Consider the following 15492-nt stretch of genomic DNA (forward strand, 5'->3'; position numbering starts at 1 on the left):
ACACTAGGAGTTCTGGAATTAAATAATCCCCTTAAATTATAACCCCCTCTCAGTCACTCAACAGCAGCAGTTAACATGTAGTTTGCTAAAACATGTTTTATTATTGCAAAGGTTGTTTTTATTTCAGAAAGGTATGTGTTTACTCAGTTTAACCAAGATAGCACCAGAGTCAGAATCATTATTTGAAAACTCAACATAGTTATCACTTAGCCCTTTGTATCATTTAGCCAGGTGGTATCAGAGCATTGCTTTGTTTTGTTCTATTATCTCACATTGATTTCAGACACTCTGATGAACATTAACTCATATGAGGACAGAGCATGAACATGAACACATGTAGCTCACACTTTAATTTTGGGTAAATAAGGATGTTTTCTAACTTTCTTTGTGCCTCTCTCCACAGAATGCAGGGTGATGAAGGCCAAAGGCCAGCGTGGTTCAGTGAAGAGTCCTGGTCCGATCAGGCGCATCAAGTCTCCTGCTGAATCGAGTGAGCCCATTATTATCTCACCCACACTGTAACACTTCCTGTTTAAAGTACAGCACAAACCGACCTCCCCTTGTTCTATAAATCAAAACAAAGAGCCAGTGGAAAATAAAAGTGGGTCGTTTCTGCTGCTGGAATAAAACTCATACATACAACATAAAATATGATAGCAGAGTGATGAAGTGATCGGCTCCTGCTGCTGCTCGGCTGCTGACCTTCACCTTTGATCTCACTCTGATGGGAATGGTTAACATAAAGATGGATTTCTCCCTGAGGATCAATACTTTATGATCAGAGATGGCTAAGAATACCAATCAGGCCTGCTCCCAATGAGAATTCACTTGTCAATATTTATTTTGTTTAACTACTATAATCGGCATTTTGTTGTCTGGAATACCACAGAGGAGTTAAAATCCGCAGTGTCGTCTGGCTGTGCTTCAAGAGCTGAACTTGGACTGTTTTTACTGGGGGGTCCAAACAACATCAGCTCCTTAATCTCCCTAAAACACCTCATAAAACCCTCTAATACTAGAAAATGGGGACAGCTTTTGTTCATTGAGGGTAATCTGATGAGATTTAGAATAATGTTGCTGCTGCAGATTCTTTAAAAAAAACATGAATTAAACATGAGAAGTAAACAAAGGGAGTGTAAACAGCTCTCAGCTGTTTGTTTGACAATCAGGCATTTTAACATTTAATAATATCCAGGAGGCAGTGGTACAAAATAGAGACACCGGCGCATGCTTGTGCTTGAATCTTTTATACGAACAACAGCTTTTAACAGGGGAAAACATTGCTATACGTCTTTGTTGCAGTGCTGTCTGAGTTTACATAGCTGCACCGTGAAGCTGGCAGAACAGTTGGTGCCATGAAATCTGATCGGGTGCAGGCATGAGGAAAAAAAGCTGTTATCTTTGACAGCTTTCATGTAAACTATGAACACTGGAAAACAACACTCAGACAGATATGGCAGCCATTTTTTCTCACGTTCCACATGACACATTTAAATTATTTATGTGTTAGATTATATATTCTATATAACTGGTTATCATTGTTATATACCATGATGGCACACACATACAGAGGTTTTAGTACGTGCTCTTACAGCCTGTTTAAGTATGAGTAAGTGACTGTCTCTCCAGCAGCTGAAGGACAGAGCAGGTGAGTTATTGAATCCCCTGGAGGATAAATGCAAAGTTGATGCTCTTAGAGTTGGCAGTTTGGTAGCAGCAGGTCGTCCACACTTCTTTTTTAGCTCCACTTTAGGCAATGGGTGAAGGTGGGGGGGTCGGTGATGGCGTCTCCAGCCCTGCGGGGTCCCTCAGTCCTTCAGTGGTCTTGAATATTTTATTGATCACTGATGGGGCTGAAGGCCTTTAAGGCAGCAGATGGTTGGCTAACATGCTGGTTGTTAACTGTTGAGCATTAACCACCTCTCTAACACCTGAGAGGTCAGCGGGGTGATAATGGGGTCGTGACAGGAGAAACATACATGACTTGCATATGTTCAGTGGGATTACTGCTTGTAAATAAAGCTGACTGATTATTTAAAAAATAGTTGACAAAATCTAGCACCAAAAACGGAGGATTTCTCTTTTTTTTCTACTTTTTAGTATGTTTGTCATTCTTCTCATGCTCCACACGTATTGCTAATTATGAGTTGGTGTGAGGATAGAATAAATCTGCTAGGATCTTAAATGTTTTCCAACCAACTAACCTATACATTAAAAGCTGTAAATAAAACAGCCATACGAAGCCAAACATAATCATCCATTTAGTGGCATGGGGTAGTTACAATGGGCCCCAGTGCACGCTGTCATGCACATATTTTCTTGTCACATGATCAGAGACTTGACATTGGATAACATCAACGTACATATTACCCAGCAATCATCACTGCATATCTGTATACAACAAAAAATACCAAAGAAAATAAGAAATTATTAATTTAATTTTACAATTTTGTAGTTGATTTATATTGCTGATTTATAGAATAATTGCTTTATAGTTGTAGAATAAGCATAAAATTTTGTTATAGATGCTATTGACTATTTTACAAAAAAAGAAAAAATAGACATGGGGGAGATTGGTTTGCCTTTTTCAAGGACAGATATAGCAAATATAGAAGATAAAGCAAGGATATAAGCTCAGACAGCCCCATTCTCTACCCACCACATTGCTGGAGTGCCCACTCTCTCTATGGGCCCCCATCTCATGGTCCCCAATGCAACAGCACTGCCTGCACTCACTGTCCTTATTAACACCGCTGCATCCATTTAGTGCATGTAAACCTCTCCTGGTATGAATTCAAAGGAGGACCCTCACAGAACCTGCCAGTGACAGAGTGTGATTATTTTAGTTAAAGCTGTAGTTGGTAACTTTTATAAATATAAGTTTTTGTCATATGTCACTTTTTTGTCTTTTCTTGTCTTCTGTCACTGTGTCCTGACAGAAGTACGTGAGACAGATACTCTGTGGAAAAAAATCAGGCTCCTCCTCCTTGTAGTGCTTCTGATGGCATTTGGAAGAATCTACCAAGGCTGAACGAAAATGAACAATCAGAGCCGAGGAGTCTCTGACACAGCTGTCAATCATGTTAATCACCGCTCATGAGCTGTGGTCAAATTAGGCAACACTGATTATATTTGAATCAGGATTCTGTTACTGCATTGCCTATTTCTACATTATTTAAACACGTTCAAGAAACCTATCTTTAGTGTACTGTTTAGCTGTGAAATTAGAAAGTTTGCTTCAGCCAGTGGGCGATGCTTGGTACGTTGGTCGACTGCCTCCAAAATGGCGGACAAGTCACAAACATTCTCACTTTACAGCCAAACAGTACACTAAAATGTGTTTCTGGAAACATTTTAGAGGAAAATTAGGCAATGCAGAAACAGAATCTTCATTCATGTTCAGTATGATAAAAACTTATTTTTATAAAAGTTGCCAACTACAGCTTCAATATCAGATCCCAGTTGAAATACAGACATCTGGACAGCTGCAGGGATCTGGCTAAAGCACCTCACTGTGAAATTCTAATCAAAAACTACCAAGTTCTGCATGTTGCCATCTGTTTCTGAATGCTTCTCCTGCCTCTGATTGGTTAAAAGCCTGTATGGAGGCTTCTCATTGGCCAACAGCTCAACAGTAGGTGTGCATGCGCCTTGAACTGCACACTTGCCTTCTCCAGCATGTTATGTCAGTCCATAATAGTATAGGTCTAATTTACAGAGCAGTTAGCCTACTTACCAGCACGTTTTTCACCCTCTGGCATCTAAAAAAAATCTACTTGTATCGGGGTGCACTGGGTTTAATGAGCTGAATGCACTGAGTGTGTTTGGCATGGCCCTGGGATGGGAGCCAACGACGAAACAAAGAAATGTTCAATTAAACATCGCCACAGTGGAATAAGTTTTCTACAGAGGATGACTAAATCTCTCAAATGAGGGAAAGACCTGGACAATGTGGGCAACTTTGCTGAAAAGGTTACTCTGCCTCTGCTGCAGCTGAGTGTTTGGTGTTTCAATATAACAGCTGCACTCTCTGTTCAGTCTGTGTGGGAGAGCTGCTCGTGTTTAGATATACTGATTTTAAGATCCTAAGATAATAGGACTTGTGATTTTTAGGTTTGTCTTTTTAAAGTGTTCGAGCAGCTTGTTAAGTCTACATTTGTAAATGTGGCTGAGTAGTGAAATGAAGCCAGCGGCATTAAGTTGGTTGACAATGAAGCGTTGTGTTTTCAACACTCGCTGGCTCAAACGTACACTGGCCATCTGGCTCATAGTCCTCAGAATTCTTTTCATCTCATATAGACAAAAAAGTCTTTTAAAGCACTTAACACACACAACTACGTCGCATCGCTCCTCTCTTAGATATAAACACAATGTTCCACACACACGGAGTCCTAGCAACATGGCAGGATGCAGAGTGGGTGAATAAAATGTCATCTAACAAACACAGAGCCTGTCAGCCACCTAGACCTGGACCAACTGTGTGCCTCGCCGCCGAAGCCAAATGAGGCCACAGTTCAGGAATGACTTTAGTCCAGAGCCAATGAAAGAGTTTCAGGCCTCTCTGGCACACTTTCCAATCCTCACTACTGTTTACCTCTTTTTCTCCTGTCTCCCTCCTCCTCCCTTATCCCTGCCGCTCTCCCTCTCCTCTGTGTGGGCTCCCTCAGCCAACGGGACGGGCTCCAGCAGCCAGCTCTCCACCCCGATTTCCAAGCATTCCCCCACCTCCACCCCCAACAGTCCAGGCATCAACAACAAGCAGAAGGTACCCGAACCTCTCTCCCACTACTTACCTGTCATCTTTGTGCCTTTTCATCCTCAAATCCATCATTTTTTGCTCTTAGATGTCCAGTGTGAATGATTTAGGGGGATATATTGGCAGGAATTAAATTTAAGTATGTCTTTTTTCGTGTATAATCACCTGAAAATATGAATTATTGTGTTTCCTTTCCCTTAGAATGAGCAGTTTGTATCTGCATAGGGAGCAGGTCTTTGTCTATGGAGATTGCCATGTTGCACTGCTATGTTTCTACAGTAGCCCAGAAGAGACAAACCAAACACTGGCTCTAGATAGGGCCATTCGTATTTTTGCGTTAAGCCATCGTAGTTAGCATCCCCTCCGCAATGAGCTGGCTTTATTCAGTGTTTCTACCAGTTTAAATCACAAGGTCTGCATGCTTTGGAGAGGAAGACACCTCTACGTATTATTCAGCTCCCGCTAAAAGTTTCCTGAGCGTCTTGATCTTAAGTAGTCAGACATATTAGCAGTTGCTAATATGACGAGTAAAACAGCCTCAGAGAAACACTGATCTCTAACGTGAAACTGCTATGTTCACTGTTTTCCCATTTTTAATCACCTGGGGTCTCATTTATACAACAATGCATGGGATCCATACTAAAAATGTACGTACGGACAAAAGCCAAAAATGGTGTGCACCAAAAATTATTCGACAGTTTCTACAACCAGGCTTCCACCTCAACATCTGAGTCACCAATTTCCTGTCTCCAAAATGTTCGTAAGCATGGATCAGAGTTTCTCCCATCAAGTCTGTTTTCATTCATCACAACTTTTGTGTGGCAAGTGGCGTACACCTCTTTCACACCCCATTTTGTGCATACGCAATGTTTATAAATGACATGTTTGTTTTGGAGAGGAAAACATCTCCGCAGATAATCCAGCTCCCGTCAAAAACCTCCTGAACAATGAACACTGAAGGAAGCGGAAAAGTTTCAGCTGGTTGCAATCTGCAGTCCTCACCACTAGATGCCACTAAATCCCCCTAAATCTTACACACTAAACCTTTAACTTCGAATTCACACATGTGCCTTTGCTCTTCTGTGTTTGCAGGAACTCTACTTGCCCTTATCTCTGGATGACGACGACTCTCTGGGCGAATCGATGTAGACTCCCCTCCTGCAGCCTGCCTCCTTTTTGGCCTGAAAACACAGAAGTTTTTATACCTCTGCTGCTTTCCACCTTCACTCACAGTGCCACCTGTTGTCTAGGAGAACCACTCTTTGTCTCTTTTTAAGGCCTTAGCCACCAGGGCTATGACACCATTTGCTGCTTGAGAATAACACAAACCATTTTTTTCCCCTTCTTGTTTCATCGTAACAATCAGCTCACTAATCTTCAGGCGTACGTTTCTGTGTGGAGGTTTATAGCCACTACTTCTCAAAAGGGCACACAGTTCACTGACCAGCAGATTTCACGGTGTAAAGATTTCACTTTTGTCTCAGACATTTTGTTAAAGGATGCACTCTCACTTTAATATTTGGGTCACAGAATTCCAAGCAGCAAATGGATATTTTTAGGGGTGTTAGTCAGAGCTGACTCAACTTTTGTATCACTTGTATTTGTGACGTTCCTCCATGTCCTCCTGTCCTACGGTTAAAGGTGTGAAAGGTAATGGCTCCTTGTCAGAGGAAATCTGCTCAGCCAGATGAAGTCTGTCTAACCCGCTGTAAATACTGTGTATAGCTATCCATCGTAACATCTCTGCCCAATGTCCATTGCTGTGCTTCCATAACGTCACCACAATGTCCGTCTAACGTTTGCTCAACATGATACAGGGTATGGTCAAAGTAAAAGAAGAGCCAAACTCAAGTCTCACCACTGAGGGTGAAGATGTGTGGGATGCAGCTCCTGACTGAAGAGGATTATAAGAAGCCAACGCCTCCTCAATTCACGTTCCCAACTGAATATATAAAGCAGATTATAAAACCATCCATAAAATGACACTTTAAATCACCATGACAATGGAGGTTTAAGAATTCTTATGTTGGCAATAATTGGCGTTCATCTTGTCTAATCAGGGACAAGGAAACATGTAAGAAAAAGCATCCCACATAGCCCTCAGTGAAGTCTTTTGTGTTGGTGTTTCCTCTATTTTGACCCTCTTGATAGACACTAGGCTATACATGGTATATACCCTCTGTGTTTTAGATTTTCACAAACTGCAGTGCATGATATTGATGAATGAATATGAAACTTTGGGCATGTAAAAAGCTGATTTGAAGGACCTAATGGTGCATAAAAAAACAACCAAAGGAAAAAATATTAGGCCTTTTTTTTTTTTAAACAGAAAAGCCAACTCATTCCGTCTACAGTTTCTATTGACCGAGTCTAAGTAATGCCCACCACAACTCGTGGTGACGTTTTATAGTACAATGTGTGAAATTCAAAGATAAATAAATAAAGGTGTCAAAGCCAAAGTATGATTTTTAGATCCAGAATTATAGAAAAAGGGAAAATATGTAATTTTATTAGTTGTAAAATTCTTTAAATATTCCGGAGGAAGCACACCTGGAGATTTATGCATGTTACTTTTAATGCATCAAAAATAACGTCAAGATTAAATCATCTGAGGCAATTAGAGTTTTATCAGGGCGCTAAACCGTAGTGGGATTTCTCCTATTTTGCATGGCTCAGCATAGTTCTCAGATACAGGGGAGATGAAAACGTAACTGTCGTCTAAATCTATGTGTGGGTTTTAAATTTTTATAAAGTTTTATTAATTTATATCAAGGGTACTTGTCTAGGATTTCTTTTCTAGTCGCTCACGTGAGCTCTTAACACTAGTACTTTTTTCAAGCCTCTGTGTGCAACTTTCTACGGCCATGTTTCTTTTTTCTATCGACTTGCATCGCGTGTCTTACAAATCCACTGAATAAGAGTTTTCTCAGATTTTTTGCAGGGAATCGAGCCTGAGAATCACTAAAAATTGGACGAAGCACAAAGCAGGGATCTATTTATTTATCTCAGCAACAGACACTTTACTGTCTACTTGCCAGCATTAAAATGCGTGACCACAATTCATTTCTCGATATATTGAAAAAAATAATTCTTTTAAATTAACATCTATGCATTCGGATTCAAGAATAGTTAAAAGTAGTTTCTCTTTTCTGTAGGAATGGCCTTTTTATAAACCAATAGCGTAATGAGAAATGAACTAAAACAGAACTCTCCATGCAGTTATTCCATTGTGATGATGTGACAGTCTGAAAGTTGTATGTCTATAGGAGTGATCTGGTGCCCGCCCTCTGGATGAGCTTTGAATAGTTAATTTACATCAGCCACTTGATGCTCACCAAATTATCTGGTGCTGTGAACTACACCTTTCTCCTGCAGGGAGTGCTGTCACGCCAGCACAACAGCTACTATATCAGCTGATCCAACAGCACGGACACCTCACTTTACCCACCATTTTGTACAAAACCCCCATTTATTGTCAAACTATCAGTTCTGTATAACCTTACATGCTAATAATGTTCTTGTTTCCTTGATTTTCCTACAGCTTATTACAGCTCTACAGCATATAAAACCTTAACAGAAAATGTTGGTTGTCTTGTGTTATCCTGCCGCTACCATGTACGATGGATGGTGTGAGTTCATCACCTACAGTGGTGCCTTTTTTTTTTTTTTTAGATTTACCGTCTTTTTGATAAACAAAAAAAAAATCGAAATGGGACATCGAAGGCTTGTTCTTTGTTAACAGCTGTTTGTAAAACATTTTTAAACGTCTTGAACAAGGAGGCCTCCCGACACACTTTGTTTTTGTAGAGTTACAGGACACTTTATCATGGTGTAAATACGCTCCCTTCCTGTTCTCTTTCATACGTATGCCTTTCTGATCGAATGAATGACGTTTTTTTTCTTGGAAATTTACAATGTCCTTTTTAGTGGTATTTTGCAATGTCACAGTGGCTTGTTTCAGTGCTTCATTCAGTGTATTAACCGGTATCCTTTTGCAATTAAAACAGTTGTATTTCACCCCTCTGGTCTTGAGTTTATTACATTGTCTTCCAATCAAAAATACTTTACCCCCCCAGATGATCGTCACATGAAATTGTAAAGAAATCTTTGTTTTTCTCTCATGCCTCTACGATGAACGAAGAATCCAAAAACTGATTTTTTTTTTTTTTTTAAAGAAATGCAGTAAAAGGGGATGGTGTTTAACTGCAAAACTATATCTAAACATCTGTTTTCAAACTGTCAGACAACCTGTGCAGTATAATCCAAGCCTCATTTATCCAGTTGTATGCTCAGGATTTACCAAACACATGCATTTTCACTAAAACCTTACTGTTTGAAGCACCTCTAAATAACCAGTCTCAGGCATGAGCAAGTAGTGCATCTGCCCTGTTCATGTGGAAGTGTTAATAAGTGTTACTATTTAAAACACTTCCACGTGAACAGTGCAGACACACTGCTCATTCGTGCCTCAGACTGATTGGAAGTACATAAGATAACGTTTTAGCAAAAACATGCACGTGTTTCGAAAGTACTGAGCACACAACTGGATTAAAGAAACTTGGATTATACTGCACGAGTTGTCTGACAGTTTGTAAATGGATGTGTCATTATAGTTTTGCTTTTGTTAGGCATGGACCCAATTCATGAAGAATTTTCTCCATTTTTGGATTCTTCGTTCAGCGTGGCAGCATGTGATAAAAACGCTTGTTTCACGAACTCACCGTTATACGAGGTGAGTAATCGATAAACGAGTCTTCTTTTGGAAAGTGAACTATTCCTTTAAAGAAGAGTATTCTGATCTACACAGATTTATTCATGTTTTAAGAGTTGCCATTCATCTCAAAACACTACAACAATACTTTGCTTTCACACCTATTTCATATTCACTGATACATCCATAGCTCAGAATCTCACTGGCAAAGTCAGACATGATTAGTATGATTGTGTGTGTGTGTGTGTGTGTGTGTGTGTGTGTGTGTGTGTGTGTGTGTGTGTGTGTGTGTGTGTGTGTGTGTGTGCATATTGTATGCGCGCAAACCTAATGACCAATGCTGAATGTGTGCCAGGAATCTATCGAGAGACGTATAAATAGATAAAAGACTTGTACGAGTTAAAAATAGTATTGTGTTCATGTTGCGGATCACTGCAAACCATCCATATCACCATGGGAACAACAAGTCTGTCTCTCACATTATCAGCCATAGCCAAACATGTCGAACAATGGCTCAACTGTAAACATTGTGCATTTATTAATCATAACATAATATTGAATGAAAATGTTGCAATACATTGTGTCATGCTCTTTTGTCTGTATTATCAACATTTCTAACAATTAGTATCTACTGCAAATCAGGATTTTAAAATTTGCAAGATGCTTGAAGAGCCAAATACTTCCAAGATAAGGTTGTATCCAAGTTCTATTAGTTGATAAATATGCTGTATGGATCAATGTAAGTGTATGTAGTAACATCTGCTCCAGTTAATGCCACATGGATGTAAACTATAATTGCAAACATCTTGCAGAATACAACTAAACTGCATTAGATCTTCATTTTGGCGACTAGTCCTCACGATGATCTTGTAATTATAGTAAGCATCACAAATACTTAGGGCAGTCTGTACGTTTATTACACCTACAGCCACAAAATAATCCTAACGTGTGTCTAAGATGTGTAATATAAGAGTAAAGTTCATCTATAATGATCACACATTCACATATATGGTGTATGTTATCGCATCATAATGTAGATTTATTACAGCACTTTCTTTCTGGGCCATTACTGCACAGTGTCACTGTTGTATTTTATGTATTGTGTTGGAGGAAGCCCCCTCCTCTCACTGCTGTAACACCACACTGGATCTGGTAGTTGTAGACTGAGTGTTGTGCTCTGGCAGCCCCTACTGTAGGGCTCAAGTATGGACACACAGAGGCCATTTTTGGCAACCCACAACGCACATTTACTTTAGTGTATGTACCGCCATCTGTTTGCCAATGTGTGTACTGTATTTTCTCCCTCGTAGGAAGTCACACATATTGATGACGATGATTTTATTATGATGATTCTATGCCTAATATTAATAATTATGATTTTTGTCAAGTCATTTCATTAACTTTTATTATATGTTACTGAATTGTTTGATTGATGATCTATGGATACACTGCCACTTGTTTTTTACTGTCTTGTCAGGTGTTCTGACAGGCAATAAATAATAAAATGGATTACTATGGTTCAAATATGAGGAAAGAGTTAAAGCTTCACTAAAATCAATAAAATACCAATAAAATTGACCCCTTGACTCACTAAAATCAACTTTGAGAAAGCCATAATGCCAAAAATGAGTCAAGATAAACAGATACTAGAATGTTACCAGCCACTATCTCATTGTGTAAATGTTTAACACGGGTACTGACAATCAAATTCCTGTCTTTGTTGCCAACCATTGTAGTCCGTGCAAGGGCATGACCTTGTTTTTTAAGAGCTTGAAACCCTAAAAACCTCAACATAATAAAAGGCGACAACTTTTTTGTAACTGCCCTTTAACATTTCCACAGAAGTGAGGCTGCATGATGTCAAAGCGTCTGTTGTCTGGGTTGTTATCAGCTCCAGTTAGACAAGACATACTCCATCATAAGCAGCCCATTTGTTTCTTTCATTCTGTGGTTTCGAATACAAACAATTACTTATTGTAGGCAGAATACATATCACCCAAAACAAGCAAGTATGCAGTTGGGTTTTTTTTTTTTTAAATTGTAACTCATGAGACATGTGGCCGTTCTGCCTTTGAAATGCAAATATAATAGGAGACCATTAAATCAAGTCAATAGCAGAAGAACAGCTCTACTAAAGAGGCTTTGTAAAATACTTCATGTAGGAATTCATACTTGTAAATCCTGAAGCCTAGAACAGTCTGATCAATATTTGTGAACAATACTTTAACCTGTGGTGACCCTGTGATTGACATTGTGGGAGCTGCTATGTATTTTGTGCAGGGAGTGTACCCACATTATAAATATTTTGTGCTTTTACGGTCAGCTTGCTTCTCGTCCTCTGGATCAGTTTCAGATTTCACATGGTGACGACACTGAGGGTAAAAAGTTCACCACCTTCTGTCTTAGAGAGAAATTGCTTCATGTTCGCAAATATTGGCTGGACACATATTCCTGTTTGACCTGGCTTTCTCTAAACTAAGTCAAACACAGGATCCATTATGTATCTCAAAAGTGTGTCTCAGGGGTGATGAGGGGTTTTTTAAAAAGATGACGAGGATTATAGTCTGATTGTGATGTATATCAGTGTGGGACAGGACATGCTGAAAGCTGTCAGCTGCGGTTTGTGTAACAGCACAATGAAAAGTTCTGCTAACAGTCCCAAGAGGCTGGATGTTCCTTACATCTCACAATACTAAAGCACTGAACAGAGTGTATGGTGTAGTCATACAATAATGGTGCAATTTGTGGAGCCTTGGCGGCGGGGTTGAAAGTGTACAGTTTGTCCTCAGGGTGGCACTAGAGGAAAGGACATGAGGTTAAAATCTCTCAGGAGAGTTGAAGTTCAGCGTTCTTATCAGTTAATGAAACATTTTGTGTTTAAGTATAATTTCAGCCTGAATGAAAGTGAACATTTTTATCCTCAAGGGAACATGAATGTTCTCTGCAAATGTCATAAAAGTCTGTGCATTACAATTTAATGTTTCTTGTGCGCACATAGAGGTTTTTTTTGTGTGATCGTGACGCTAGATGTTATGTCATGAGGTCATCCAAAGGATTTGTCCTCTGGAGACTGTGAGTACATTTGGCCAGTAAATGATAAGATATTTTTCTCTGGACCAGACACTGTTGACAGAACAGAGAAAACTGCCCAACAACATCAGCCTCAGACACCGCTGACAGAGCCAATAGTGACCAAATATGTATGGAGTCCTAAAGTGTCCAGTATGAGATGAAGATAAATAAGACAATATAAAAATGAGAAAACATATTATAAATTCAGATAAAATATACATTCACCAATATGTTGTGAAATAATTTATTAAATCATTTCATTTTAACTGTTTTATGCTTTTTTATTGCATGATGCCATTGTTCCCAATTACACTTTTCTTTCAGCTCGTTTAAAATGTCATTTCCCATTTCATAATGTCATTTCACATGACTTTCAGTCAGACACATGCTCTCAGCCCGTCTTAAGTGGGATTTATACTTCTGCGTTGAACAGTGTTGCCAACTTAGCGACTTTGTCGCTATATTTAGCGACTTTTCAGACCCCTCTAGCAACTCTTTTTCAAAAAAGCGACTAGCGACAAATCTAGCGACTTTTTCTGATGTTATTGAAGACTTCTGGAGACTCTGTTGTGAGAGCACCTATCATTCTTAGTCTTCTCAACGGGCAGCGGATGCTGCCGTGAGCTCCTCTCTCGCCCCAGAGCACTCACAGACGGCCCAGTCCTCCCTCCCAGCAGCAGTCAGAGCAGGAGATGTTAACCCCTCCACATCCAGACTGCAAGTGAATCGCACATGCGCGGAACCGCCGCTGGCTGATCTATCGCTCTGATCCCGACCTGGTTTATATATTGTGGTCTAACGTTACCACACAACTTTATCCAAAGGAGACACTTTTCTCGGTTGAGATGTGGTTTAAAGTGTAAAAAATACACCTCGAAACCGAACAAAACTGACTTTCTGTAATGCATTTCAATTAACGTCCAGGCAGAGAATGTCGCAGTGTATGGGAATGGCTATACACACTGTGATTGTCTCATCGCATTTGAGGGCGGGACTTAGCCATAGGTCAATTGTGACCACAAGTCGCGGTGACGCAGACCTCCTGTCTGTTTCTGTAAATTGAAACCATTTCCCTCAGTGGAAACGAAGCTTTAATTTACTTTCATTTCACAGATAAGAAACAATAAATTGTGAAGACAATAAAGCCTCGACAAAAATAGCATATTAAGTCTTGTGTGCGATTCATCCTGGCTTCATATGAGCAGAGGAAATCTCCGCTATTCGCTAGGCAAATTTATACAATGTAAAATGCCATAGGCTTGTGCTAACATTGAATTTCCCCTCAGGGGGATTAATAAAGTAAATAAACTTAAACTTAAACTTAATAACGTTAGCATGTTATATTTGTTTGGAAAATGTGTTTAGTAAAAGACAGTTGTTTTGTCAGTGAACCTTGTGAGTTGTAATGGAGCCAAATTATTTACCATTACCTTTGTTAAATGTTGTTGTCTCTGGTTTCATATGAGTAGAGGAAAAGTATGCTAGTCGCTAGGCTAATTTATACAATGTAAAATGCCACAGGCTTGTGCTAATACCGTTAGCATGTGTATTTGTTTGGAAATGTGTTTAGCATAAGACAGTTGTTTTGTCGATGAACCTTGTGAGTTGTAATGGAGTCTAATTTTGTAATGTTACCTTTGTTAAATGTTGCTGTTGTTCCTGGCTGTCACAATCCCTGTCTCTCAGTCCTCTCCTGCCACTCTGCTGCAGTGTTTTTCCACTCCCCCTCCCTCTGCTTCACTCTACCTGCCAGCCGCGCCCACCTCATCAGCCCAACTCTGCTCACCTGCCTACACAGCTGCAGCTCATCAACCAGCCCTGCATATAAGCCTCTCCAGCACCTTCACTCACTGCCAGATTGTTCTTTAGCATTATGCGAGACTCTCCAGCGTTCTTCTCCTGCCTGATCTCCCGGTGCCAACTCTGCCTGTCCCCGACCTGCTCCCCTCGTCTGCCTCCCGGTAAACTCACCTGCCTTCTGTCCCCGACCTCGTGCTTTGCTTCAGCGTCTCTGGTTTCTGCCTGCTCGTCTGGTCTCGACTCCTCCGCCCGGCCTCGTCTACCCTCCTGCCTGCTCCTCAACGGTGCTTCTGCCTTCGCTGACGGCTCTTCTAGCTACGACCCCCCCACCGGCTCCCGACCTCGCCTCAGCTCACTCCTCGTCGGCTTCTCAGCACGATCAGCCGGCACTTCAGCCTACGGTGCGTCTGCCTCGCCACCTTTGGCTGCCGTAAGCTTGATCTCTTTCCCTCATCTGAGCCTCAGAGACTGTGTGAGGGCAACTTGCCCGAAGAACGAACTTTATTCTGTGTTTATTCTGCCTGCTGCATTCCCTGTTTGCTGTGGTGCTAATAAAAGTCATTACCAACTGTTCCTGCGAGCCTGGTACTGCATTTGGGTCCACAAACACACCCGTTTCAGTACAATCTGGCCAGAAATGGACCCAGCAGACCCTGCTTCACCTCAGTCTCGCCTAGCCCGGGTGGAGGGCATGCTCCAGCAGCATGAGGCTCAGTTAGCCTCCAACGCGGCGGAGGCTCGTCAGTCGGCGTCTGCTCTGGAACGAGCGCTAACCTCGCTAGCCGCCCAGGTGCAACAGATGGCGGCCGCCATGACACAACACGCCGTTCCTGCTGCGGCTCCAGCCCTTCCTGCTCCGACCCCGGGGCCGTCCTCTAGCACTGCACCCGAGCCCCGGGTGGGGGCGCCAGAACGCTACGCAGGGGATCCTGAGGGCTGCAACCCTTTCCTGACAAACTGTTCCATTCTGTTCGCCCTGCAACCTCATACCTTCGCCACAGAGGGGGCTAGAGTCGCCTTCACCATCAACCACCTCACTGGAAGGGCACGTCTGTGGGGAACGGCAGAGTGGGAGAGAGGCACACCAGCCTGCGCCTCTTTCCAGGCCTTCTCAGAGGAGCTTCGCAAGGTTTTTGGTCCCGTTTCCCTGGGT

At 41.2% G+C, this 15492-nt stretch overlaps 1 protein-coding gene across 1 annotated transcript in view; it reads left to right on the plus strand.

Annotated features, from left to right (window-relative positions):
- The window catches only part of LOC117270874 (neuronal migration protein doublecortin-like), a 35061-nt gene extending 26288 nt beyond the window's left edge, over positions 1–8773 (plus strand). The window contains exons 5-7 of the mRNA XM_033648834.2: positions 404–490; positions 4668–4765; positions 5849–8773. Of these exons, the coding sequence (XP_033504725.1) occupies positions 404–490; positions 4668–4765; positions 5849–5905 (242 nt within the window). The 3' untranslated portion in view covers positions 5906–8773. The remainder of the gene's footprint in view (positions 1–403; positions 491–4667; positions 4766–5848) is intronic.
- Positions 8774–15492: the final 6719 nt, after the last annotated feature.

The sequence above is a fragment of the Epinephelus lanceolatus genome, chromosome 11 (assembly GCF_041903045.1).
Source record: "Epinephelus lanceolatus isolate andai-2023 chromosome 11, ASM4190304v1, whole genome shotgun sequence".
NCBI classification, from domain to species: domain Eukaryota; kingdom Metazoa; phylum Chordata; class Actinopteri; order Perciformes; family Serranidae; genus Epinephelus; species Epinephelus lanceolatus.